At 37.5% G+C, this 26,407-nt stretch overlaps 1 protein-coding gene and 1 pseudogene across 1 annotated transcript in view; one reads left to right on the top strand and one right to left on the bottom strand.

Moving 5' to 3' along the window:
• Positions 1 to 15,768: 15,768 nt before the first annotated feature.
• Positions 15,769 to 17,688, bottom strand: LOC108385706 (small ribosomal subunit protein eS7-like; annotated as a pseudogene).
• A 453-nt stretch (positions 17,689 to 18,141) lies between these two features.
• Positions 18,142 to 26,407, top strand: part of GFRAL (GDNF family receptor alpha like) — a 55,448-nt gene continuing 47,182 nt past the window's right edge. Inside the window, exons 1-3 of the mRNA XM_037020819.2 lie at positions 18,142 to 18,269; positions 22,621 to 22,755; positions 24,994 to 25,146. Coding sequence (XP_036876714.1) covers positions 18,239 to 18,269; positions 22,621 to 22,755; positions 24,994 to 25,146 — 319 coding nt within the window. The 5' untranslated portion in view covers positions 18,142 to 18,238. The remainder of the gene's footprint in view (positions 18,270 to 22,620; positions 22,756 to 24,993; positions 25,147 to 26,407) is intronic.

Genomic DNA, 26,407 nt, shown 5'->3' with positions numbered 1-26,407 from the left:
TTTTCCTGGTCATTATATATAAAACTTTTAGAATTCTTTTAATCTCAGTGATACATTTTAGAATGTGTATTTCCTGCTTTTTGTTTACCAAAATGATTCTGAAAATGGCAGAATAAAATGCCAACAATTTTCATTTAAGAATCCATTTTTATTCAGCACTGTTTATTCTAACTTGTATCAAAAATGGAGCCAAAGTAACTGGGCAAAGTAAATACTTGTCTCCTTCTAGGGAAATGTGATTGGAGTGTGCAGTGGTTTTTAAAGACAGAGTGAAACTTTCGGAATGAAATCCCAGGAATAGCGATTTCAGGGGTGAGGATGTTTTGAGTGATCCATCGTCATGGAGCAGGTACTTGGCAGATACCCCTGCTCCTAGAGTGAGCCTTGAAGAGAAGACACCCACCTCTACTCCCATCTAGGCCAGGGGGGACGTTGCTTGCAGCCCCTCTCTGCCCCTGCCCGCTTCCAGTGTCTTCTCACTCTCCAGATGTATCCTTGCCCCAGTCCCTTCCTTCCCCCTTTGCTCCCTCCCTTCCTTCCTCCCTCCCACACTCCCTCTCTCCTCTCTTTTTATTTATTTAACTATGGTTATAGCAATGTGAGGCAAGTGAAAAGAGATCTGTAGACTCCTATCTCCTCTAAAATTCCATGTAAGTAGTCACGAAGGTTCTTGATGCCCCAGACCTTCTCTGTGGTGTTTACTGCTGTGTCTTGGTTCCTAGAACCTTGCCTGGCATATAGAAGTTGTCGACCAGGAAAAGGGAAAGCTGTAGAACGATTAATTGCCTTTACTTGGGGTCTTAGAAATTGCAGCTCAGGAACACAGATTCAGGAGAAAACCCACAAGTTATGCTCCAAGGAGGAGAAAAGATTTAGGGTTTTTAAAGACAAAAAGGGTAACTCTAAGAGGGCTTATGTAAATGGTCTTGATTGGCTAAACTACTGTAACCTACATTTAGCTATGCATAATCGCTTGCTAACGTGATCACTAGGCAAAAAAATGTCCACTTTTGTGCAGGCGGCAAATGTTTGTCCAGGATGTTTACATTTTGGCAGAAGGCAAAGTTTAACATTCTTTTGAGATCAGCAGTTTCAAAGAAGAGGACTTGCGTAGACCCTATATCCTTAATAGGCCCCTGACTTACTTTACTTTATTCTCAGTATCAATATTAACTCCACATCTACAAAGTTACTAGCTAAATACCTCTCAAATTAATGAATCAACAATAGTTGCATGGCAGATTTTTCCCCAACTCATCCTTTTCTTCCATTTTCTCCCAATTCTTTGCATGTGGCCTCTAAAACTCCCTTTCCACTGAGAACAAAAATGCCCTGTATTCTCAGAGTCTACACAGCTCAGACCTTTTTCTTTCCTTACCGAGATGAAACCGTACGTTGAGAACACCGATTCCCATTCTCGGGCCACCATCACATTGGGAGGTAGCACTGGTGTAACGCAGACATTCCGTTCCACAGCCAGCTGAGCAGCCAGCACACCCAGAGACAGACCGTGGAGTAAAGAGCTTTATTCAACAAGCGGCAGGTTGGACGTGGGAGGATGTCCTAAAGATCCATCTAAATGCAGAGTTGATTTCAAGCTCCCTTAATGCCAGGTAAAGGGGGAGCAGAAGGAGACTGAGGTTAGGAGGTGACATAACTGCAGACATCCGAGCACCAGCGAGGGCCCGAGGAGAGTTGTAAACCCCCCCGTCCTTGGTCAGCTGACTCCCACGGCACAGGTCTGGTCCTGACATTCTTATCTCCCTGGGGGAGACAAGCCTTGGGCAAGCAGCTATTTGCAGAAATCTCAAGCTGTCAGCAAAATTCCTTTTGATGATTAACAAGCCTATGTGCAGGGCTACAGGGCTGAGCAAAAAACACTTCCCCACCCCCTCCCCCCTTTTTTTCCCCTTTTGGTCTAAAGGTTAAAGCAGCAAAGGAGACCCAGTGCGGAGGCGGAGATGCCAAGATTTTCTGATCTCTTGCACCAGTATGCTCACCAATCCTAGGTTCAGACCACCACTCTTCCATCCCTAAGTAAGAGCTGGCCCCTTTTAGGGCCTTCTCCATCACTGAGCTCTCTCTGCTGCTCCTAATTTCTCTGCCCCTCACTCACATACCTCAGCATCTGCCCTGTAGTCACAACTCAAAAGCCTGAGTCCCTGTGGGTGATGCGCCCAGAATTCAGCTTTCCACTTCCTTGGTCTCCTTAACATGAAAGACTGAGTCCCCCTGTTCATCAAACTCACCCCTAGTTTTGCATAGCACAGTTTATATGCTGTGTACCTTGTACCTTATTATCTCCCATGAGAACAGATCCTCCTCTGAAATATAAGACATTAATAGTCTATTCAGAGCCAGCATTCACTTACCCATCCTTTCATCTCACAGTTGTGTTCCCACTACAATTTCCCTCAACCCCAAAGAGACTACTGGATTATTTAGCCTTTTATTTTATCCCACTTTATCAGTCCCATCCTGGCCTGACCTTCTTCCCCACCCAAGGAGAAACAAGACCACCAGGTGGCATGGCACTCATTCCTGGACATGATGTAGTTCACCAAATTCTTACACTTTGCCCTGATGAAGTCATGACATTTCTCATGCAACGGACAGCCTGCCCTCCTATAGCATCGAAAATAAATGACTTGAGCACGTCATGAAGCCTTATTGAGTTAGGTAGCCAGGCCAGCAGAGGCAGCCGCCCTTCTCTAACCGGGACTGCACTCCGGAGACCCATTTCTCCAGCTCGGCCATGGCATGAACTGCGTCACTTCCTTCACCCTATCTCTGCTATCATGAGCCCTCATTATTTTTCCTTCTGCGTCAGAAGCTGCTCTGAAAATAATCTCATTATTTATGAATTCTCTTTAAGACCATATAAATTCACTTAATTCGATCTTGCAAATCCTCTACAACTCTTCTTGTGGTCAATCTTCACTTTTAACCTGGGTGTTTGGGGACAAGAGGAGGTCATTTCATTTTTTTCTTGGCTAGCTATTAATAATTTCCTAATTTATTAATTTTTTTGTAAATGTTCCATTTGAAATGCATCTACGGCTGGGCCTCTTTTACTTTATACATCTGTGGCTGTGTTCCTTCTGCTGAGAGCTGTTTTAATAGTAGAACTTACTTTGCCACACTCCAGCCTCTGAAAAGCCCAGAGAGCGCCCTCCATTTGACTACAAAACGAATATTGCACTTTCCTTACTCTAAGAGGAGACTCTCCAGGTGGATTGTCAAACTTTTTGGCATTGAAGAAATGATTTAATCAATTACAATGTTTTATTAGAAAATTGTACCTTTCTCTTTACAAGGCATGTGTCCTGCCTGGAATCTATATTCTACCAATTCTAAAAGCCCACTTTCCTCATGTGAAAACCTAATCTAGGCTTAGAATGTATTATTATAAGGAAACATCTATAAACCATGTTTCTGTTTGTATTGTTTTGTTTTACCAACAGACTCAGAATATTTAGCTTCAAAAGTTATTCCCTGGTTGTTTTACTACAGTCGTTCAAAGGGGCCATCATCTCCTTACCTTCTTGACCCTAAATTGTGCTCTTAGAATGACTGACTTTGCACATAACTGGAATGGAATGAGATCATGGAGTTCTTAGGACTAAGAAAAGCAAAAAATTTCTGTCATTCCATTAGCAGACATCTGTGGAGCGAAAGTTAACAGTATTCTCCGTGCTCCTCTAGGAGACTAACATGCTCATCACACATCAACAACTTACATGCAGATTAAATTCAGCCTTGAGTGCAACTTGTTCAGAGAACCGAAACCACCTCCCTATCTTATTTGCAACGAGTGCAGGTAAGCCCTGCTATTGATGCTTATACTGGTTCTAAAGCTCAATATTTTCTCAACTGTCAGGACCTGTCAAAATGCTACCCTAACAAGATTTTCCAATGGGATGACACATTAAAGAATTTTACTCCCTCCTTTAAGTATTTGGAAAATTTGATTTAATACAGTGTTTAAATCTAATAAATATTAGGATCACTTTTCCCTATTGCAGTGAACAAAATGACAGCATTTTACATGCATTTAACAAAATCAATTGCTACTGGGAGAATCCAAAGTAGGCCACTGAAATAGCTTTCTAACTACTACCATCAAAGAGTTTAAATAAAATATTTTAAGTAAACATCATTATTTTGTATAGCTATGTCCCAGAAGAGCCACCAACCAAAAGTTGTACAATTTGATGCTACTGACCTAAGATTTTAGCTAGTTTAAGTCACGACCATCTACTCAGCAGGACTTATCATTCAGTTATGTTTGTGTTTATTTTTCAACCAGGAGATCTTGAAGGGTGTAGCAAGAAAGTGATGCTTCAAGTTGGGCATTCTGTGAGTGATTTACTGGGCATTTTTAAATGGTTGTGGTGCTTGATTATATCTTGTTGCCAAGCTGAAATAATTGTGTCCCAGCTTTCATCTGGGACTACCCAACCATCTGCTTGAGAATCCCCTGAGATTCTTGTTAGAAATGCAGGTCCCTGACACCATCCATACATCATTTTGGTTTGTCTAGGGTGAAACTCAGGGATTCTGATTCAACTGGTGTGGACTGGCATTTGACCATTGATTTATTGCCTGTGATGGTAGGGAGTGAGTTGCTCATTTGTGTGCTTTAGAGCTGACCCCATCATATCTTGAGGAGAATATTTATAGTCTTGGGGCCTCTGACTGACTCTGATTGGAATGGGTGACATTTCATTCAAGCCATTACCATTGTTTGGCTTCTTATTTTCATAAACTGTCAACACAATTCCAGTTTCATAAGAGCTAAATCATATGACTCTGTTCTTTACTGTTTCACATAGCTGTATTCTAGGCTCTTATCAAGATTCATGAGTAATCTCCCAGCCACAAATTTTCAACTAACAATATTTTATACCCAAAATTTAGAAGCCAAAGCAAAACTCTTTCGCCACCACCAGATGGTGTTGCTTTGGGTTGACCTGTAACGAGACCTCTGAGTGGCCTTCAGAAACTAACTGAAGATAATTAGGAGATGATTAGAAGAACTTACAGAAATACACTACTATCCTTTACATATCAAAACCTATAGAAGGAAACAGTATCTTTGGGGAATTTTCTATAGGATATGATGTCTTTTATTTTCCTCTCGTTACTTTGAAATCCATTTTGTGTCCTCTTATTCCGTTTTGTGAATTTATACACACACACACACACACAATAATATAGACATTTTATGTCTCACTGTTCTTTGGTAGGATGATAGCACACTTCACTGAGAAGCATTACAAAGAAGAGTCCTAAGAAGATGTTGCTCTCTTTACTTGAAAGTATTGAGGGCTGTGTTTGTGACATTCCAGGTTTTCGGTCAAGGAACACATAAGGAAGAATTTCTGCCTGGATTTAGTATCAGTAGTACTTCATTCATCTTAAGAATATAGCATGATTTGCTATTTTAAAAGGTGTGCTCACTTTTCACATCACCTGCTAGAAGGATTAGAGGCAAATCTGCAACCTGCCCAATTCCACCTTTGCTGTACATAGGACGCTACAGTGAGCGCTGTGTGGACCGACCCCCATGGAGCTTCCCTTCCGCTTTGTTTTCTATCTTCCTTCTTATTCACCCCCATTCTCTGGCATTTCCATTTTAAGATGTCATCTTTTACTTCCATTGTTTTTGAAACAAATAAATACAAATTGTTTGAGAACACAAAAGTACTTAGGAAAATTTAGAGATGAATGTTAAGCAAAACTGAAAATTAGTTACAAATATAGAGCAGTTTGTGTATTTTAGCAAATAATTTATTTTAAAAAATTACTAACCTATCACAGAGGGAGGACTTGAACTTAAATAATATGGATAAGGTACAAATGTGGATTCGTCTCCCTGACTGCGGCGTCTGTGGGCTGGGTTGGCTCCAAATTCCACAGATTATTGGATAAGCTGTCTTTGCCCATGTTGCGACTGAAGAGTAAAGATCCCTGCTTTATGTACCTCGGTACCCCCGGGCGGAATTTGGTATCTACCAAATGATCAGTCTCTTTAATCATTTTTATATAAAAATTTCTCCCAGAAAGGATTTTTGCAATGTCAAATCCATTTAAATCCTTTCTTAATGCATGGGTTTCAAATCCTGATGACCATCTCAGTTACGATTTTCTTAAGACTGAAAGATAAGGGTTTTTGACAAAGTATAAACAACTCAGAAATTATTAATTCAGTAATCGACTAGATACCCTCTCAGACTCCTCCAGTACGAGCTATCTTCTCAGTAACTTGTCATTCAGGGTCTTTGGATTTAAGCATTTTCTTCCCTATTAGTATATAAATTCTTTGAAAGCAGGAACTGGGCTGTATTCATATTTGCGTGCCAGCCCATGAGCCTCATAAGATACAGGCAATCAATCAACCTTTGTTGACTAAATCAGTAAATGAAGAGCCCATAAGTAATGTTGTAGTTCATTTCACTCTATTCTGAAAACTGTTAGAGCAATATGAGACTTGTTCATAAAGAAAAATAGACGGAGTATTTATTACTTAACCTCAGCATTGTGCTAGGAAGGGCTCTACAGGTGAAAAGGACTACATCTGAAGCTAACCTTACCTTAAGCTAAACCATTTTGTGAGGGAGAATGTAAACAAAGTTAAACAATCAATTTTTAGGTGCTAGGTATTAGGATGAAACTTGTCTTTGCCTAGAGAAAGGTAACTTTGGAAGAAAAAAGGCTTTGCTGGGGTTTGAAGGCAGAGATGAGGAACCCATGCTGGGCAGAAGGACAAATCCACCAGTGGTTGGGCATGTGCAGCATTATGACTCCCTCCAGGAACTGCACAGAACACAATGGGAAAACTGGGGCCCTTGGCAGGAAGTGGCATTAAGTGGGTGGGTAGGGGTAGATACTGAAAAGCTTTTTGTAATATTTGAAGAAATTTGAAACTAGTTTTATGTAATAGAGAACAATTTATGCATTCTATCCAGAGGAGAGATATGATTAGATTTGGGTTCTGGTGAGTGTTAATAGCTCTGTAGCCAGTGAATTTGAGAGCTGGGTATTGTCACTTTAGGTCTCAGATAGGTTGTTATAGAACTATTCATCTTCAAGAATAATGATTGGATCTAAATCCAGTGGCAGTGGGGCTGGAAAATAAACATTAGATTTAATATCGAGATGAAGGTGTGAGAAATAAGAGAGTTTGCATTAATGTCTAATTCTATTTACAATGGACCCAAGCCACCCTCCGCTTTAACAGAGGCAGTGCTGTTCCAGTAGCTGAGGTGCTTTAACTGCACTTGTAAACTTGCCCTCCCCTTGCTAACATGCTTTCTTCTGAGTGTATGTGTGTTTAGGGGGGAGGGAAAGTTAGATGTTCGCTCTGCGAGCCGACCTCTTTCTCTTTGACCTCTAACCAATGATCCCCACCCCTCCTTGCATATGTTGCCTGATATACCCAAACACGGCTGCCAATTTGCTACTCTTAGGGCCAAGAACCTGCCACCACTTGGATCACCACAGCCTGCTCCATGGGCTGCTCCCCTGTTTATGGTGGCACTGATGCACAAGCACGGCCCTGGGGATTCTCTTCTCTCCCCTGTGTCTTCAAGTGTATGTTTGAGTGTGTGTTTGTGAGTGTGGGTGTGTCTACTATAAACAGAAGAGAGCAGGTCACATTTTTTCTTCTTGTGTTATGAATATCAAAGGGTGTTTCCTATCAAAACATGTCCCAGGTCTAAGACTGAGAGGCTCTTTAGTAGTACAGCTTACACTTGGACTGCTTTCCTCAAAGGGCCACCCTGCTGTCAACTGGCATTAAAATCCCATTGCAGTGCACCAGGCTTGGAGTCTCTCAGAACTTCTTGGATCCCATGCCCTGGCAAGAATAGAAGCCAGCTAACATCAGAGTCAGTGGTGAAAGACTGAAGCTTTTCCTCTAAGATCAAGAACAAGACAAGGGTGCTCACTTTCATCACTCTATTCAACATTGAACTGGAAGTCCTAGCTAGAACAATCAGACAACATAAAGAAATAAAAGATATCCAAATTGGAAAGGAAAAAGCAAAATTTTTGTTACTGGCAGATGATATGATCTTACATATTGAAATTCCTAAAGTGCAATCATAACACTGTTGGGACAAATCAATGAATTCAGTTAAGTTGCAGGATATAAAATAAATTACTGAAATCAACTGCATTCTTACACACTAACAACAAACCATCTAAAAAGGAAAGAAAATATCCCATGCACAATAGCATCAAAGCAAATAAAATACCAGGACTAAATTTAACCAAGGAAGTGAAAGATCTATATATGAGACTTTGATGAGAGAAATTGAGACACAAATGAAAGATATATTGTGTTCATGGATCAAATTTATTATTGTTAAAATGTCCATACCCCCCTAAGCCATTTATAGATTTAATGCAATTCCTATTAAAGTTTCACTGGCATTTTCCTCAAAAATAGAAAAACAAATCCTAAAATTTGTATGGAACCACAGAAGAGTAACTGAAGCAATCCTGAGAAAGAAAAGAACAGCTGGAGGCATCACACTCCTTGATTTCAGACTATATTACAATGTTGTAGTAGTCAAAACAGTATGGTACTGGCATAAAGACAGATACATCGATCACTGGAGCCCAGAATAGATTAGGGAGCCCAGAAGTTAAGCCACACATATACAGTCAGCTTTGGCAAGGGAGCTAAGACCACTCAGTGGGATAGTTTCCTCAACTGATAGTGTTGAGAAAACAATAACCACATGCAGAAATATAAAACTGGACTCCTGTCTTACACTACTCACAAAAATGTACTCAAGATGAATTAGACTCAAATATAATACCTAATACTATAAAATTCCCAGAAGGAAATTAGGGGAGAATCTCCCCGACATTGGTATTGGCAATGAGACCAAAAGCACGAACAACACCAGCAAAAAACCAGCAAGTGGCACTACATCAAACTGAAAACCTTCTGAACAAAAAAGAAACAAAAAAGAAAAGAGGAGGCAACCTAAGGAATGGCAGAAAATATTTGCAAACCGTATATTGAATAAGTGGGGAGATGATGGTCAGAGTGTACAAACTTGCAAAAAGAAGATGAATAGGAGGCTTTCAAGATTATCTCTCCGAAATACATCTCTGACTGCAACCTCAAAAGAATCCTGAGCCAGAAACACTTGGCCAAGTCACTCCAGAATTCCAGACCCACAGAAATAGTGAGTGATCATAAATAATTATTTTTGTTTTAAGATGCTAAGTTTTGGGGTGACTTTTACACTGTAATAGAAAAAAAAACTGATGTAAATCTGAAAAAAATGCAATGTAGGAGAAAATAGGGAGAAAAAAAAAGAGAAAAAAGTAGTACTCTACAAAAAAAGCGATGATGGTATGGCCCTCAAAAGGAAAGTTTGTTCTGACCATCTCAATAAATAAAGGGTCAGATTACATGGAAAACTTCAGGTTCCAATACTATTAATCCCAGGCTCTATTTGTAGTAATTCAATTACTAGGAAAATAGGAGTTGGAAATGAATCAAACAGAGAAGTTGAATTTATTTAGAAATCTATAATAGGAGGGAAAGAACAAAAGTTGTTGGAAAAGTTTCTATGATGATTCCATTAAGGAGACAAAGTCCTTTTCAGGAAGGAATTAAAGGGCAGTGAAGATATGATAATCTTCTTAAAATGATGTAGCATATTAATAGTTCCAGTAAAGCAGCAGGCAGATGTAGAATACAGATGAGAGAGAAAAAGTGGGACTAACACCACAACAGGGGAGGAGAAAGTCAACTTCAAGTAGGTGCTTCTAATTCAGAAACAGAAAAGCTATAGGAAACAGCCAAAATTATATTATAGATGTGACTCAAAACTCATTTGATTTTTATTTCCAATCCGGAAAAGCGCTTTAGTTGTAAGACATATAATTTAATATCTCCAAGATCTCTCCCTTGACCTCATAATCCTCACCAGAAACTACCTCAATTCTCTGCTTCTCTTTACAGCAAATTTCTTTGAAAGAGGAAATTCCTATTATCATAAATTCTTTGATGTCCATTTTATCCTGAATCTACTCCATCAGGTTTTTGCCCTTAAAATCACACAAATATTTCTTTTATCATCACCAATGACCTCCATATTGTTAAACCAATAGTCTGTCCTCAGTTGAGTTATTAGAAGTTGATCACTTCCCTTCTCCTGAAACATTTCTACCTGGCTTCTGGGATGCCTGGTTCTCAAGGATTCTCTTTCACTCCATTAGCCATTCCTTCCCAGTTCCTCATCATCCTCCTGACCTAATATGTCAGTGTCCCCAGGGCACTGAACAAGCCTCCCAAGTAGGCTTCCTCTTGTCACCTGAATTCCCCATGGTCTGTTCTCCACACAACAGCAATCAGAATCCTTTTAAAAAGCTAAACCAAAGCCTGTCACTACTCACTACTCTCTCTCCATGGCTCCCTATTTTATTCAGATTTAAAAAAAAATCAAAGTCCTTACTGTATACCCTACAAATTCCCACTTAATCTGGCCCCACAACCCCTCCCTCCGCTCCACGTCCTGTCACCCCTTGCCCACCCGCCCCAGCCACAGTGACCTAGTAGCTGATCTGTGAACACCAAGCACTTATCTGTCTCAAGGCTTAGCAGTTGCTCCTCCCTCCGCCTGGAATCTCTCCCCACGTACTGTGCTGTGTGTCTTGTCCCTTCACTGACTTACCCTAGATAAAAAAGTAATTCTTTGCCCTGAAACTCCATCATTTAATATCACCTTTATTCTGCCTTATTTTTCTTCTTATGTTTATAGGTATCTGGTGTGGATGGCATTTACTGTTTATTCACACCTATATTCCCCTAGAATATAAGGTTTATGAAGGCAGGAGCTACTTTTTTTTTATTACCTATTTCTGAAACAAGTGCCTAGAATGTAGTAGGAGCTCAATAAATACTTGCTGACTAAAGGAGTGAATATTAAAGTTTAAAACAACCCCATAGTAGAATACTAGGTAGACAGAAACATGAGAGTTTTAATGTTTATGGGCATGGAAAGGCATTTGTGGTGCATTGTTAAGGCAATAAACCAAATATAGACAGTATACAGAGTGCAATCTTAAAATATATATGATATATATTTATAAACATGCATAGAAAATTTTTGAAAGCTGTACATCAAGTCTTATTTATATCTGGGAATGAAATTACATATTATTTTTATTTTCTTATTTATAATTTTCTATATTTTTTGAATTTACCAATGATTATAGATATATTTGTAAAATTACAACAGCCAATTGAGTAATTTCCAAATGCAAAAAAAGGCACTATGTGGTGGACAAAACATTCATTTTGTGCTACTTATTGAATTCAAGTTATCTGGATTTCTGCTTTAACATGTAGGATTTGGAAAGCGTGATATTGAAAAAAACATTATTAATACCTTAAATACAAGGAGTAAATGTAGAATTATAATGGAAATAGCTAAAAACAGAATAGATACTAACTTTCACCATCTTTTTTCACACAGTTTTCATCTATAATATATGAATTATCCTGGGCTATCTGTGCTTCAGAAATGGTATTTAGGTTATATATGTATGTATGTATATATATTTTAAAAACCTACGACATACAATATTTTTATTAGTTACCCATAAGTAGTAGGATCATTTTTTTAATATTTGCAATCAGAAATTAATAACAGATGCAATTAACCTATTAATGTACAAATGTGCATACAAATATGATAGCAATGTTTCTTTAACAAGAATAAATAAAGTAACAAGAATAAAACAATTTAAAGAAAATACACCAAAAGGTAAATAGTGGATATCTCCTGGTGAATTAAATATAAATACTTTCACTTGTTGTTTTTTAAATGCTATACATATACAAGCATCAAATATCTTATAATGGAAAAAAATCACCTTGAAAAGGAAAAGAAAGTAATTTGAACAGTATAAACTTGTTTCCAATAGTTTTAGCAACATATTAAAAATAATATATCCTTATATGTTATTGTCACATAGCTCTCCCATGGGATGTCTAGAGCCTTTCTCCCATACTTCCCTGGGAGAAGTGATCTTGTAAAAAATTATCCAGTCTGTAATTCAGCAGAAAGCATCCCCCACCCCCAGTCAGCCATCTCTCTGGACAATACTGTCTGCACTGTGGATGACCTCATTTCAAAGGCAAGTATTTCCTATAATAAAAGGAAGAAAATATATTAAATTTAAATGTAAATATATGGTCCTTTGAGGTGATCTGGTACATTCTCCATTTAATAATAAATTTGGTGAATCAGCAGGCACATAATGCCTTCCCACCATGATGATTAGAGTGTGCAATGGACTCTACTATTAACATGAAATGGGAACGCGAGCAGGTACAAAGTTAGGAAAAGGAAATTAAAAGAATAAAGGGTGTTTTTCAATAGTTAGGCTTGATTATAATTTTAGAGATATCACCCATTCCATGAAAATAAAACCCAGCTAATAGAAGTTCTAGAACAGTTCAAAGCCAGATGCAAAACTTCTGTTTTCAGATAGGAATATTAGCTGCTTTATAGAGAAAACCTTCCATGGTGTACTTTTGACCTTTATGATAAGTCCAATTGTAAATGATGTTCTGCTACCAAAAAATTTTAAATTATACTTAAAATTTTCAAATTATCTGTGTCAAAGCAAAGGATTTTATTAGTACAGTAGAGTCACAATCTTGCAGAGCTGTTTGGTCCTTTTGGATATAGCCAGCCTGTCTTTCCTAGTGATACATGGACCATAGAAATTATTGTTTCATTCTAATGTTTGACTTCTTCAATGGATAGACTTTTATTATATATATAGCATTGAATTGTGAGTCAAGTGCCAGGGTAAATAACAACAATCAACACCAAGCTACACAAGCAGAAGTAAGGATTCATCCCAGACTGTTCCTTCTCCCTACCCTCTCCTTCATCTCAAATGGTCACCAGATCCTATAATTTCAAATCCTTAAATATCTTAGATCTGTCATCTCTCCATTGTCACTGCTTCTTAGTTCAGCTATTCCCACGTCTCTCCTAAACTAATAGCCTCCTAACTAGTAATTATCCTTGTTTCCAAACCATCTTCCATAGCATTGCTCGAGCAGTTTTTGAAAACACCAACCTGGTTGCTTCCTGCTTAAAACTCACCAGCAACCTCCCTCTTCTGTGTGGATTGGCTCTAGCCTCCTGGGTAAGGCTTCTCCTCTTCTGGTCTTCCCCATCCATGGTGAGTTTCAGTGATATAAATCCATCTGAATTAATATCTTGAACTTTGCAGTTTCTCAGTTTCTCGTCGGCTGCCCTGTACCCCAACGCAAGGCCACCTCCCGTCAGTCTGTTAGGCAGGAAACCAGTGGCCAGTTTATGGTGAGGCAATTAAGAACACCAGCTTGTTGATCTGATCTTTCTTTTCTACTGAGTTTTTCCAGTAAGAGTCTCTTATCCCCCTCTCTGCCAAATACTGTAGAATGTCTTCCTATACCACTAATTGTCTTAGAACCTTGTTTATAAGCCTTATAGTCAAGGAACTCATCACCAAACATATATATTTCTTTCCAGAACTGTCAATTTTAGGTTGCCTGCAAATCTGAGGCTGATCAGATTTTATTGCTCTCCTTCAGATATGAGCATCTGACAAAATTTTAAGTACACGAATATAAAGGCAACACAGTGGTGTGTGTGAGAAGTGAATCAAATGTCATTAAGTATAATAGATGCCTTATGTTCCAAAAAGAAATGTCTTCTACCATGTAGATATTTCACTGATTTACTATTTTTTTTAACAAGTTTTTCTTTCCTTTCTTTTTATGTGCAGCTTCATCTTCACCCTTTTTTATCTGATCTGTGAGACTAGGGACCACCCTCATTTTTGTTTTGGCTTAGAGCCTTGGATATAATAGGTTTTTAGTAGATATTCATTGAATAGAAACCCTAGTGTATTTTTTCCACTGACAAAGTACAAAGTCTAGGACATTTCATTGAACTGTTATGAGAATGCATTCTTTATGGGAAATTAATCTTTTTAACAATTAAATGCAATCAGCAAATTTTTAATAGTTCTGGATCTTTCGGGTGCCTCAGTGGCAGCTGTGGTTGGTGACAGCGAAAAACCAATGAACAGAACTTGGGGCTTTTCTCCCAAAGTTCAACCAGAGCAACTCAATTTTCTTCTGTTTATTTACTAATAGCATTTTATTTGAAACATAGCATACATTTTATTCAAAACACAGCATATAAAATCTCACACCTATTATCATCATTACCTGCTGAAACTGTTGATATTATCCTTCCCTCTCATCTCTAAAATGTTCTGACTCAATAGCTGGCTTCCTCTTGAGTAATTGAGTTGAAAGTACCATTTTTGTTAACATCAGATTAAGGTTTATTAATCAGGGGTGTCTAAATTTGCTTAGAGCAAAATTGTGCTCTACTTTTACTAAGCTCTAATGGAAATTCAGTACTTTTTGTGCTGTCTTTATCACCAATAGAAATTACAGATATTTTTAAATATGACACCGCATTTATGGAAAATATCTCAAATTAGCATTTATGGTCACCACTGAAATTACAGTGTTATTAGGGCCACCTGGACCTTGATATTTACCACCTTAATAAAGAAGCATATATATTACTTTCTTGCAAATTTGTTTAAAAAATTATTTTGACATATTTAATATGATCAATTTCCTGTCATTTTTTTTTAATGTGTGCTTTAAAAAATACTCTGAGGAGAGGGGTCTATATAGAAAGAGGACTGAGGGCACAATGGGATGCTAAAAATCCCTACATAGACAGTGACACAGCTGATAATTATTGTAGGATTGGCAGCTATAGTTCCACATGTTTTCCACACGTGTGAGCAATAGAGCGCAGCACTGTACCTGCATGGCCCAAGCTAGGGCTGCCTACCCTGGGGCTGACACTCACGTTTGTGTAACACCGCTCCTAGAAAGTCAGAACTGTAACACCTCCCAGGACAGGAAATTGTGTTTTGGTCTTCCTTCCCTTTCTTTCCCTAGTTTATTTTTCTTGAAATAGTCCTACATAAATTCAGCACTTAGATGCTTCACTGAGTACATTTTCTTTCACCTGCCCAGGGTCCCGCCCCGTGCTTCCTCTGATACCGTGATTTCACTGGCGACGCCCCGCCCCGCCCATCCCACCATCAGGTCCTATGGTGTGAATAGGACATTCCCGTCTGCATCTGTGATGCTGGGCATCACGCAGGATCAGTGCCCCTCGGCAAGACTGACGGGCCCGAGACGCACAGAACTGATGTGACTCAATTTTGGAATTTTAATAGGAAAGGAGTCACACTTCCCAGTCTGGTTTTTAAGAAAGAAAGATGCATGCCCAGGGGCTGACGGCCCCCTTTCCCACTGGGAGAAAAGTTGCCTGGGAATGCAGCTGACACGGAAGAAAACAGCTGAGAGATGGGAGGGAGAAAACCCTCAGGCTCCTGAGACGAGGTTTAAGACCAGCCTGAGATCAGCGCTGCCCCGGCCTCTGACTACGGAAGCCTGTTGGAGGGGGTCATCCAGGGGTCGTGAGCGGGCCGCGCGGTGGGAGGCCCCTCACCCTCCGCGTTCTTGCAGCACAAGGTCTGTTCGCAGTTCCCAGCGTGGTGGTGGCTTTAAGGCAGTGCTGAGACGGCAGGGTGTTGAGACTACCAGGGCTGTAAATGTGACTCAGCCCCATTAAAGCCTTTCTATAACTTTTAAATTGTAAATACTATTTTAGTCATTTTTGTTTACAACTGAAACTCCAGAGATTCAAAATTAACATCCTTGCCCAGGAGTTTAGACACCAGAAGAAGTGTCAACCATGAGTTCCACATTGTTCTGTTTTGATTTATCCAAATGAACCGTCGCAAGCCAACTACCATCCAGTTTCACGAAGATTCTCTTGCTCACAATGTCACTTGAGAAAACCAAGTCCTCCTGGATCCCATCATGCACTGGGGCCAGCGTGCAGCTCCTGGGGACCCATTTGCTTTTCTATTTTTTATCTGACTCTTTTGAATTGACTTAGGCAGATTCTTTGAGCAATAAAACCAACGTGCTTCCCACTGAATGAAATTTTTTTCCAATTCATGGACTTGGACTTTCTGGGAAGAGTTCAGTTGGGGAATGCAGACAAAGATTACAAAAGCTTCCCGACCACCACCAACCTCATTTCCTTGGCCGCCGTTGCATTCACCCCCTCAGCTGGGCCTTGAGGCTGTGTTCACCTCCAGCTCCAGCAGAGGCTGGGAGATGCCAGACTCAAAATCCACCGGCTTCTCGCCGTTGGACTTCACGATCTTCGCCCTCAGGCCCAGCGTGGCTTCCCCTCCATGAGACCACCGACTTCTGTTGGTGAGCACCCGGCCAAGAAGGGTTTATATAAACCTCTTAAGTCTCTGGAAGGCAGATGCAGAGACCTAGTCATCTTGCAGATGCCCAAGACAAGCCTTCTAGGTAAGTTTTATTAAACTTGCCTCCTGTCTATCTGGAGTGGCCTCCCTCTTTCTTTGGTCTCTACTTAGCCCCCCGTGTACAGCACAGGGGTCACTTTGCAAGCTAACAAAGCCATCGAATCCCTCACTAGCTTAAGCCGCTGGCTTATATCAAAAGGAACCGTTGTCTTGGTAAAGTTTATAATACAAATTTAATATCTCAGTGCCTTTTAAAAGGAAATACTTGATCTGTTCTATGACATTATAATTCCTTTATTAAATAAGTGAATGGATACACTGTTACTGGCATTTGTTGATCTCTGTGAGATAAACCCAATATACATACTTAATATTTATAAAAAGTGTAGATACAATCAACCCATTTTACAGAGGAGTAAATATAAATAGCTTTTGATGTAAAGTCATTTATCTATATCTGTAGAGAATTTAGTGAATATAATGTTATAATTCCCACTGACTGTATTCCAGAGTCTGTGTTTTTCCATTATGCATTGTGAAAACAAAATATAACTTCTCTTTTAGTGTAAAATGAACATGGACAGTTGTCATCGAGGACTCTTTAATTGTGTAACTGCACACAAATGTCCCTCTCCCTTCTTAGATAGTCAAGTATACACATTCATCTTTTCCTAATTTCCTGCCAAAGCAGCGTTTTATATGTCCTAAGCATCCGTTACGCAAAGATCACAGGGTGTTTTATAAAAGGAAACCTCACGATGCCCTAAGGGAGATGATGCGCTCTAGGTTCTTGTGAGGAACAGCACAAACACCAGATAAATAACGCCTGTCTCAGCTGCTCAGGCTGCCATGACAACACACCATAGACTGGTAGCTTACAAACAACAGGAATTTATTTCTCCCAGTTCTGGAGACTGGAAGTGGACTCTAAGGGCACCATAGTCACATCTCCTGAGGGCCCTCTTCCTGGTTCACAGCTGGCATCTTCTTGCTGTGTTCTCACGTGGTGGAAGGAGCAAAGGATCTCTCTGGAGCCTCTTTTTTAAGGTACAAATCCAAATCCCACTTAAGCACCTCCACAAATCTCTACATGCTAATACCATCTCCTTTGGGGCACAGGATTTCAACATATGAATTTGAGGGGGGCACAGATATTCAGATCAAAGCAATGCCTCTCATTGAAGCTAGAAGAAAAATAGTTGTCAGATGATGAACACAAACAGATGATTACCTTCCTAGTGAAACAGGGAATTTCTGCGTCACCATGAGGAGTCATTTCTTACACTGTCACTGCAATTGGAGGGTTTGAGAGTCTGTAACTGAAACAGCACAACTTTAAAGCATCCTGGGCTTGTGAATTCCCCGTGCATTTTCCTGGGCTACTTATGCTTTTTCTCCTTTTCCCTATCTTCAGATGACATAAAATTGCCTTAATGAGGCTAATTAATGAAGTGGAAACTGGGCATACTCAAGAGTCTAGGAAAATTTGGGGTTATAGTAAGGAAGCTTTTACACAGTTTAGCATTCTAGTTGACAAAACAAATCCTTTTTCATGGATGTGCACAGTAACAGATTTTCTTGGAAGCATAATATCCGAGTTCAGTACACTCAGAGGAAAGTAATTGAATTTGGACATAATTGGGAAAGTTCACAGCTCAGGAAATATTGGTGAGGAAATGGTGACATACAAAGCTGACTTGAGTCAGTAATGCTTTCAGGAAGCAAGAACAGAACTGAAGCCTTATTCTGGAAGTTGCTGTTAAGAAGGTGGTTGGAATAAATAGATCTGCATTTCTTCCAGGTGAACAGCCCCACCATGTCCAGCATGACAGTGCTCATTTTCCTTGGTAAGTGAATTATGCTGCTGGTTTATCTGAATTCATGACAATTCTTCATGTACTGAATGCTGCTGTCCCATCTAAACTGTTGATTGAGTTAACAGGTTTATAATATGAAATATCAATTAAAATCTGCATTTTATCATGGCTTATTACTTCTGCAAAAATATACACTTATTTTTACTCATAACTATTGAAAATGCACAACACAGAAATTGTGTTAATAAATCAGTTTGCTTCTGTTTTACTGTATAGAATAATCTAATTATTTTATATATTAGGATCTATTAGCTTCACATATATTCTAGAGCCCTTTAGAAACAAAACCTTTCAGCACTTATTTACAAGTTATAAAATGACAAATTTCAAATTGATGTCTATTTTTCTTTGAAATTAAATTAAAATCAGATTAATTTAAACTATAGAGTTCCCCTAATTTTTAGGTGTTAATGTTTACTAAGTGGGGGTCATTTATGAGGATGTTTTACATATGAGGATGTTTACATATCAAATGTTTTACATTTCAGTTTTTGTAACCTAAAGTGTAGACTCATCTCTGGTTTAAGGTAGTGTGAATGTATTTTAAGATGTTGGTGAAAAATAATTAATTTATATACTTAAAGTAGAATCCATGAGGATCTACTTGCTATATGTGTGATTAGAATAGCTGTTATATTTTCTTTGGCATTTAGTAGAATCTATAAATTGAATTCAGGAAAAGAGATAGAATTGTAGCTGAATATTAAGAATCCACTCATTAAAGCAAAGCTAGTTTATTTTCTTCTAACTCTAAGCTCCTAGATATTGATGAATAAAGATATAATTGTGGGCAAGAAAACAAGTTTTCAAATTATGTCGAATATAAAAAGAGTCAAAATAAATCATGTCAAAGAACATTAAAGCAAGAAGGAAAGGATCTTCTGCATATCTTCAGTTATTATTTGGTATAAATAATAGTTATTTGGTTTCCAAAATTTTGTTTCCTATATTTGTTTCTAATAATATTTACTTATTCCTACTATTTATTATAAAGAGAAGTCTAGGAGTTTTTACATTTTGTAGATTAGGCAGCAATATAACAGAACACACAAAATACATTACGATCTCATTATGGCCTCAATTGAAAGGCAGTGGTGGCCTCTTGTTTTCATATTCACTTCTGAATTAGCCTTGACATTAGGTTGTGTGAAGGAGTGAAATCATTTTTAACCCCATTAAGGTCAATATTGTGCTAATAGTTTTAACCAATATTTCCTATAGTGCATTCTTCAGAATTCTTGTTCAACATCATCTAAATAGACCTTGTGACACAGGAAAGTTCTGTAGCCAAAGAAATGTGTTACATAGTGAATTTAAAATGAGCATTTAATATCATAAAAAGCCTTATACTTTAAAAGGGTGATATTATGTGCAACATTCTCACTCTTGTTTATTTCAAATGGAACCTGTTTTTCTCTGAGCATTTCAGGAGTATCCCTGAGAACTTCTGGGTTGAATACATGGCCCAGATCATAGTAAAAAATGAATCAGATTTTGGAATGCCTAAGTTATTTTGATTCCTGTGGGCCAAATCATTGAGATGGTTTTCCTAGTTTATTCAGTATTTTATTTGAGTAGAAGGGGTAGAAAATCATGTAAAATAAACAATCAAGTGGACTATTTAACCTACAATTTTAAGTATGAAAGAAAATGAAACAGATTTGGGAAAGATAATACGTAAATTCATTAATGATCATAACGCTGAGGTACTGGTAAGGTTTTGATGATATATTCAGGAGAGCATCATAATAAGTTTCTTGAGGGAGGTATTCACAAGATATAATGATCAAATAAAATTCCAGTTTCTTTTGAGTTTTTACATAAAATCCCCATTTTAGGGTCATTGGTAAGCTGGGCTCAAACAAATTACTGTTGGCCAGAATCAAAGGGTGTCATGTATTTCTCTGGGCTTGCTAAGCCAGAACAGGATCTCGGCTGGATGAGGTTACCCAAGAACATGTGAAAAACAGAAAGCTGATATGTCAGTTTGCCCTCTAGCCCTTAACAAGAAAAATATAACCAAGCCACACCCCTGGGCCTATTCTCCAAAAAGCAGTGACCCAAAAAGTAGTAGACATGATCCAATCAGTTGTCTTGGATTCTCCTTAGGAGAAGAGGTTTGGAAAGAGGTAAGATAAAGAAAAGATTTTAAGGCTTTATTTGAAGTCTGCAATTTTATGTTGTCATAGATGATTCATAATTAACATCACCTTTTTAAAAATTCAAGTACTTGGCTCTATAAAGACATAGTTAATACCCTGTCTCTATAATGCAATTGTAATCCCTGTATCTTTCTATGGATTGATTAAGCAAGTGTCAGTTTGCATTCTTGCAGAATCAATTTGAGTAATTTGTATACCATATGTAACTCTGGGGGGAAAATATTTTCCCAGCCTGGGGCAAATTACCTTTGAAACCGAAATCAGTCAAAGGGAAAAATAAAGTGGGAGAAACCTACTTATTGCTTACAAGCAGTCATCTACTTCTGCTCTCCCGTGTCTCTCACAACCCAGCTGCAAACAGGAATGCAAAAAGGGACCCCACCCAACCTCTCTAGTCCAGATATGCCCTCACTCCCCAATGTAATCACCTATTGATATGGAGATGGCTACGTCTCTCCACCCCTTGGAAACACCTATTAATATGGATATGAACTAAGGCCAGGAGAGAGATTCTGGAAATTTTGCAATTTTACCCACACCATACCAAATTAACATTGCCACTGTCTTGATATTTTTAGAAAATTTGCTGGAACCTCTTTTTCTTCTGCCCAACATAACTTGTAAATATCTGGAAGGTGTTATTTTTATTGAATATTATTAGTTACTTCCATATAACTCATCTACAAAGAACTATTCATGTTGGTGTAAGTCAACATACATTTAATGCGTCGTTGTGTTTGATGATGGGGCTACAGTTAAGAATTATCCCAGTTCCTGCCCAGTAAAATCCCAGAACCTAGTGGTGGAAACAAGTACATAAATACATGCTTTATTACAGAGCAGTAAATGCTGTAGTTGGAGAATTCCCAAGGTTGTAGTAAAACAGATGGGGGATGTAAAATTCAATTTAGATGTAGGCAAAGGGGGTATTGAATTCAGGAAAGGCTTCCATAAAATAAGTATTGTGTTGAGTCTTAAAGAACAAAAAAAGAGTTATTCCAGACGAAAACAAAAGTAGTATAAATGCTCAGAGATACAAGACAACAGGGAGCATTTGGAAAACCATAAATGTTTAAGGACTTCTAGATAGCACATGATAAGGAATATGAGAGTCATGCTATGAGGCACTGTTCAAAGGGTGATGCAGGGAAATGACAAGACTATAATGATGCATTAGGCAGATAAGGTGGTGTAAAGTACTTATCTAAGTAAGATGAAACTTAAGGCTGACTGACTAACGAGTGAGTTGGTCATAAATTCAAAGTGAGAGTCAACGAACTATGCAAGAATGGATATGGGAGAGTGCAGCTGAGGATGGAAAAGTTGTCTATCGTGAATCCAAGGTTCATAGATAGGGTACTGATGTGAATGGTGAAATTGCTAATGATGTAGGGTGGTCCACCAGGGAGTGGTGATGATGAGGACAATATAAGAGATACATTAATGTGGAAATGTGTCTGTAACATGTTGGTGGAGATAAAAGCATCTATAACTGGAATACTGGAAAATAATGGGATTGAATTATATATTTGAAAATCATCAGCCTAGCGATTCTAGTTGAAGCCATTAGAGTGCACTGGAATTGTCCTCAGAGAGTGTGTAAAGTGTAAACAGGAAAAGTCTGAAGGAAGAACCGAAGCTAAACATATATTTCAACAGAAGGGTATGAGGATCCTGGCGAGCATGGTTAGTGTCAGAAAGTATCAAATGAGTAAGAATCAGAGAACTACAAGAGAGGGTCGCCAAGGAGAGTTTCAAGAGCAAAATGACAAGAAAATGCCCAGTGAGAAAGTAGGCAAAATGAAATGTTAAAACTATTAGATATGATGCTATGGAGGTGATTAGGGTATTTTTTAAGAGCAGTTTCAATGGAGCAATAATTATAAAAATAAATTATAAGTTTAGAATAAGAGGAATAAATAAGCTGTCAGAAAGAGAGTAAATATACACTCTTCCTCTAAGCCTCTCAATATAGGAGAAATATAGATCTTTCACTAGAAGGGAGGTTAAGATCCATCCCAGTCTTATTATGATTTTACCAAATTTTATTTTCCACCATTCTGCTCTTTATCTTTAATAACTTAGATTTGAGGTGAATAACTGTCATACTGTAATACTGCAAACTTGTTTTTTCTCTTCTGTTATTTTTGTTATTCAAGCTGTGGGGCTATGCTTGGAAAATGAATCTACTTCCCAAACCCTTGATTGCACGTATTTAAGAGAGCAATGCTTAAGGGATGAAAATGGCTGTAAACATGCATGGAGAATAATGGAAGATGCCTGCAATGTCTCAGGTAAAAACAAGTTGCTTCAAGTACATTCGAATGATTTACTTTTACTGAGGTGAAAACAGAATTTGATATGTTCTTTCACTATCTTAGCAACTAGGTTAAGGTTGATTTCAGTATCTTACTGAAACTTGATATTCAACGGATTCATCTTGAATCGTTTATAAATGATTTAGCTACAAAAGGGTATTCTTCAATTTCACTATCTTAGCAACTAGGTTAAGGTTGATCTCAGTATCTTACTGAAACTTGATATTCAACGGATTCATCTTGAATCGTTTATAAATGATTTAGCTACAAAAGGGTATTCTTCAATTACTCAAGGACCCTAATGTATTGACACCATGGGCAGCTTTGTATAAGATTTCAGATTATTTTTTTACTTTTCTCCTCATGTGTAATATTATAATCATATGCATGCTTCTCAGATGCATGGCAACAATCTTTCAAATAAAATGTTATTTTGCCTATATGTAAATATGTCAGTGATAAAATAAGAAAAAATAACAATTGTGATAATTAAAAACATTGTTCCTTGTTTGTACATTACATACATTTTATGTTCTTGCAATACATACACTATTTTCCATTCCAACTGTGTTAAGGACCATTTTAACTATTTTTATAATTTTTATTCTATCTATATTCCAAACATTTGAGGGGAGGCCCAAGGGATAGAGAATGTAAAGATTAGAGAGATACTTTATTTAAAAGAAAAAAAATAATGTCCTGAATATATCAAGTAGCTGAATAAATATTGAATAAGAACATCATAGTAATACTGCATTCACTAAAAACAGATAAACCAACACTACAGTAGGACATTGCCCTCAATTATAATTCATTAGAATTAAAGATCCACTTTTCAGTACAATATTTGTTTGTATGCTAGTAGTCTTAAGACAAAACTTTTCAAAAAATTTGCATTCTAATCTAATTTTTGTGTTTTATCTTGCATACCAAATACTAAAATACTATAAAAACCTGATACATTTCCTTAATATTCTGTAAGAGAAATCCAAAAGGGAAAATAAAAATCTGTTCTTTCATGGCTCGTTTTTTTCTTCAACCATTTCATCAAGGATATATTCTACACTGTCCTTGCCTCTTGCCTATCTGCATATGCTTCCTCTGCTCCCAAAAGATGTAAGGTGGAGAGTATTGGTTGAAGAGGCAGGAACCTATAGTTCTCACAATGCCAACGTTCACTATCTTCACCATCAGAGCTCTTGACCAACCACATGATCTCAAGGAATTACATAGAATATACATAGAATTACATAGGATGGTAGAGATATTTCCTTCTCTTCCCTGCCCTTGATGGGAGTGCATGGAATAGTTATACTCCAAAGAAAGTTCTAGCTCTCTAATCCAACATTATTATTACCATTCAAGAAAAGAATTTCAAAAGCATAATTTGCTCAAAGTCAACACAGTAATTTTAAGATGAGACTAAAGAACAATGACAACAAAATCTGTTGCTTGTTTTGATGATGAAGCTCCTTGTTATATTTTATAAGGCAATTTCAAATATCATAATCAGTGTGTCATGAATTACATGTTTATTTCAGTATAAAAATAGCAAGTCATTTGCAATGAATTGCAATAATATTTGCATAATTATCCCATGCATGAAGCTGAAATAGAGATAGTCTCAAATGCACAAATGAAGTGAACCCAAGTAGTGTTATTCAGAAAAATGAATAAAAGGAAATTGTTGGGTAGATGAATTAAAGCAGAAAATGAAGTATTGGTGATTATGAAAGATTCATTACTCAATGTTTATGCTTTCTAAGTATCAGAACCACTTCATTTTCCATGATATACACTTAGAACCACCTGCAGATCTCTTATTATAATCTTAGAATGACATGTAAAACAAATAGCAGATTAGGACAAAATAGCTATAAAATACCTAAACTGAAAAAATTGCTAAGATTACAGAACATTCTAGTCACTTTGGATAAGGACAGGCTTGATGATCACTGAAAGGCAAAAATTGGCATTCTAAGTGAGGACAAAGCTATTTTAAATACATAAAGTTTTAATCTAGAAGGAAATATTGGGGAAAAAAGTGTGTAAGATTTTTTACTTAAAAAATCACTTCCATGGACATCATGCAGCACCCCCAGATAATCCTACTAAAATAAATTACTTGGATTAATATGTTAAAAGCATTTTGGGTAGGGGGATTCAAAAATTATATTCAGATTAATAGCTGGTATATGTTTGACTGAAATGCAGGTAACCCTTGCAAGATGAAGGATTCATCAAGCTGTAACCTGAGCATCCAGTCCTTGGTGGAAAGCAATTTCCAGTTTAAAGATTGTCTCTGCACTGATGACCTCTATTGTGCTGTTAACAAACTGCTTGGAAAAAAATGTATCAGTGAATCAGGTAATGCATTGGTATATGGAATAATTACAGCCATGAAAAAGAAAAGTACAATTTCAGAATTAACCATATCTTTGTGATTTGATTAACTCTTTGGATAATTTGATTAATTCTTCATGTAATTTAAGATTCCGTGAGCTGTATATCTCAGTGCATAACATATTTCTGTAATTGCTAACCACAATTTCAAGCTTCATTCAATTATAATTCATTAGAATTATAGATCCACTTTTCAGTACATATATTTGTATGTATGCTGGCTTTGTGCAAGATCTAAATGATAGAAGACAAAAGATATCATTTCTGTTGTTAAAGAACTCAGGGTCTCCTGAGAAAGAACAAAATTAAGTACTTCCCTGGAATAATACTTGCCTTAATCACTTAATATGTATTTATTTACTTCCTATTCAACATAACAGGCTAACGCTGCAGTGGTGGTAATTAAACCAGTCTGCATACGTCTTTCAGGGTACATAAAGATTTTCCAAGGGACATGTGGGACCATATAGTTCTAAAATAGTCAATTTCCATGTCCTCAGTGTCCCCGTGTGAACTCTCTGAAAAGTGTTCAGCTTGGGAATGCACCTGTTATCATAGAGTTCTCACCTTTTATTCACAATCAGCCTTTTCCCACCTATAAGAAATAGGTTTGCCTCTCATCTATTTTTAATGGTTCCATGTCCAGCCCCTCAAATCATTCATGCTCAGTGGGCAATTTTCTATTCTGTAATTTTGCCTTTTCTAGAATTTCATATAAATGGGATTACATAGCATGCAGCCTTTTAAGCCTGAATTATTTACCATAATGCCTTTGAAATTTATCAGTGTTTTGTGTATAGGTTAATTTTCATTCTTGAGGCGTAATATTCCATTGTGTGGCTATAATTCACCATTGAAAGTCATTTGCATTATTTCCACATTTTTAGAGATTATAAATAAAGCTGCTATAAAAATTCACATACAAGAATTTGTACAAATATAAGTTTTTACTTCTCTTGGGGAAGAAATTGTTGGGTCATATGGTAAAGTGTATGTTTAACTTTATAAAAGCTTCCACACTATATTTCAAATTTGGTATAACCATCAATGTATGGAAGTTTCAGCTGCTCCACATTCTGAGAAGTACTTGATTTTTTTCCCATTCTAATACATATTTAATGGTATCACATTGTGGTTTTAATTTGCACTTAAATAGTAACATTGAGAATATTTTCATGTGCTTATGTGCCATCTAAATACATTATCTGGTAAAGTCTCTTCAAAA

Source organism: Manis javanica, chromosome 16 (assembly GCF_040802235.1).
Source record: "Manis javanica isolate MJ-LG chromosome 16, MJ_LKY, whole genome shotgun sequence".
In the NCBI taxonomy this organism is placed as follows: domain Eukaryota; kingdom Metazoa; phylum Chordata; class Mammalia; order Pholidota; family Manidae; genus Manis; species Manis javanica.
Note: the sequence above shows the minus strand (reverse complement) of the source record. Positions and strands in the feature narration are given on the sequence as shown.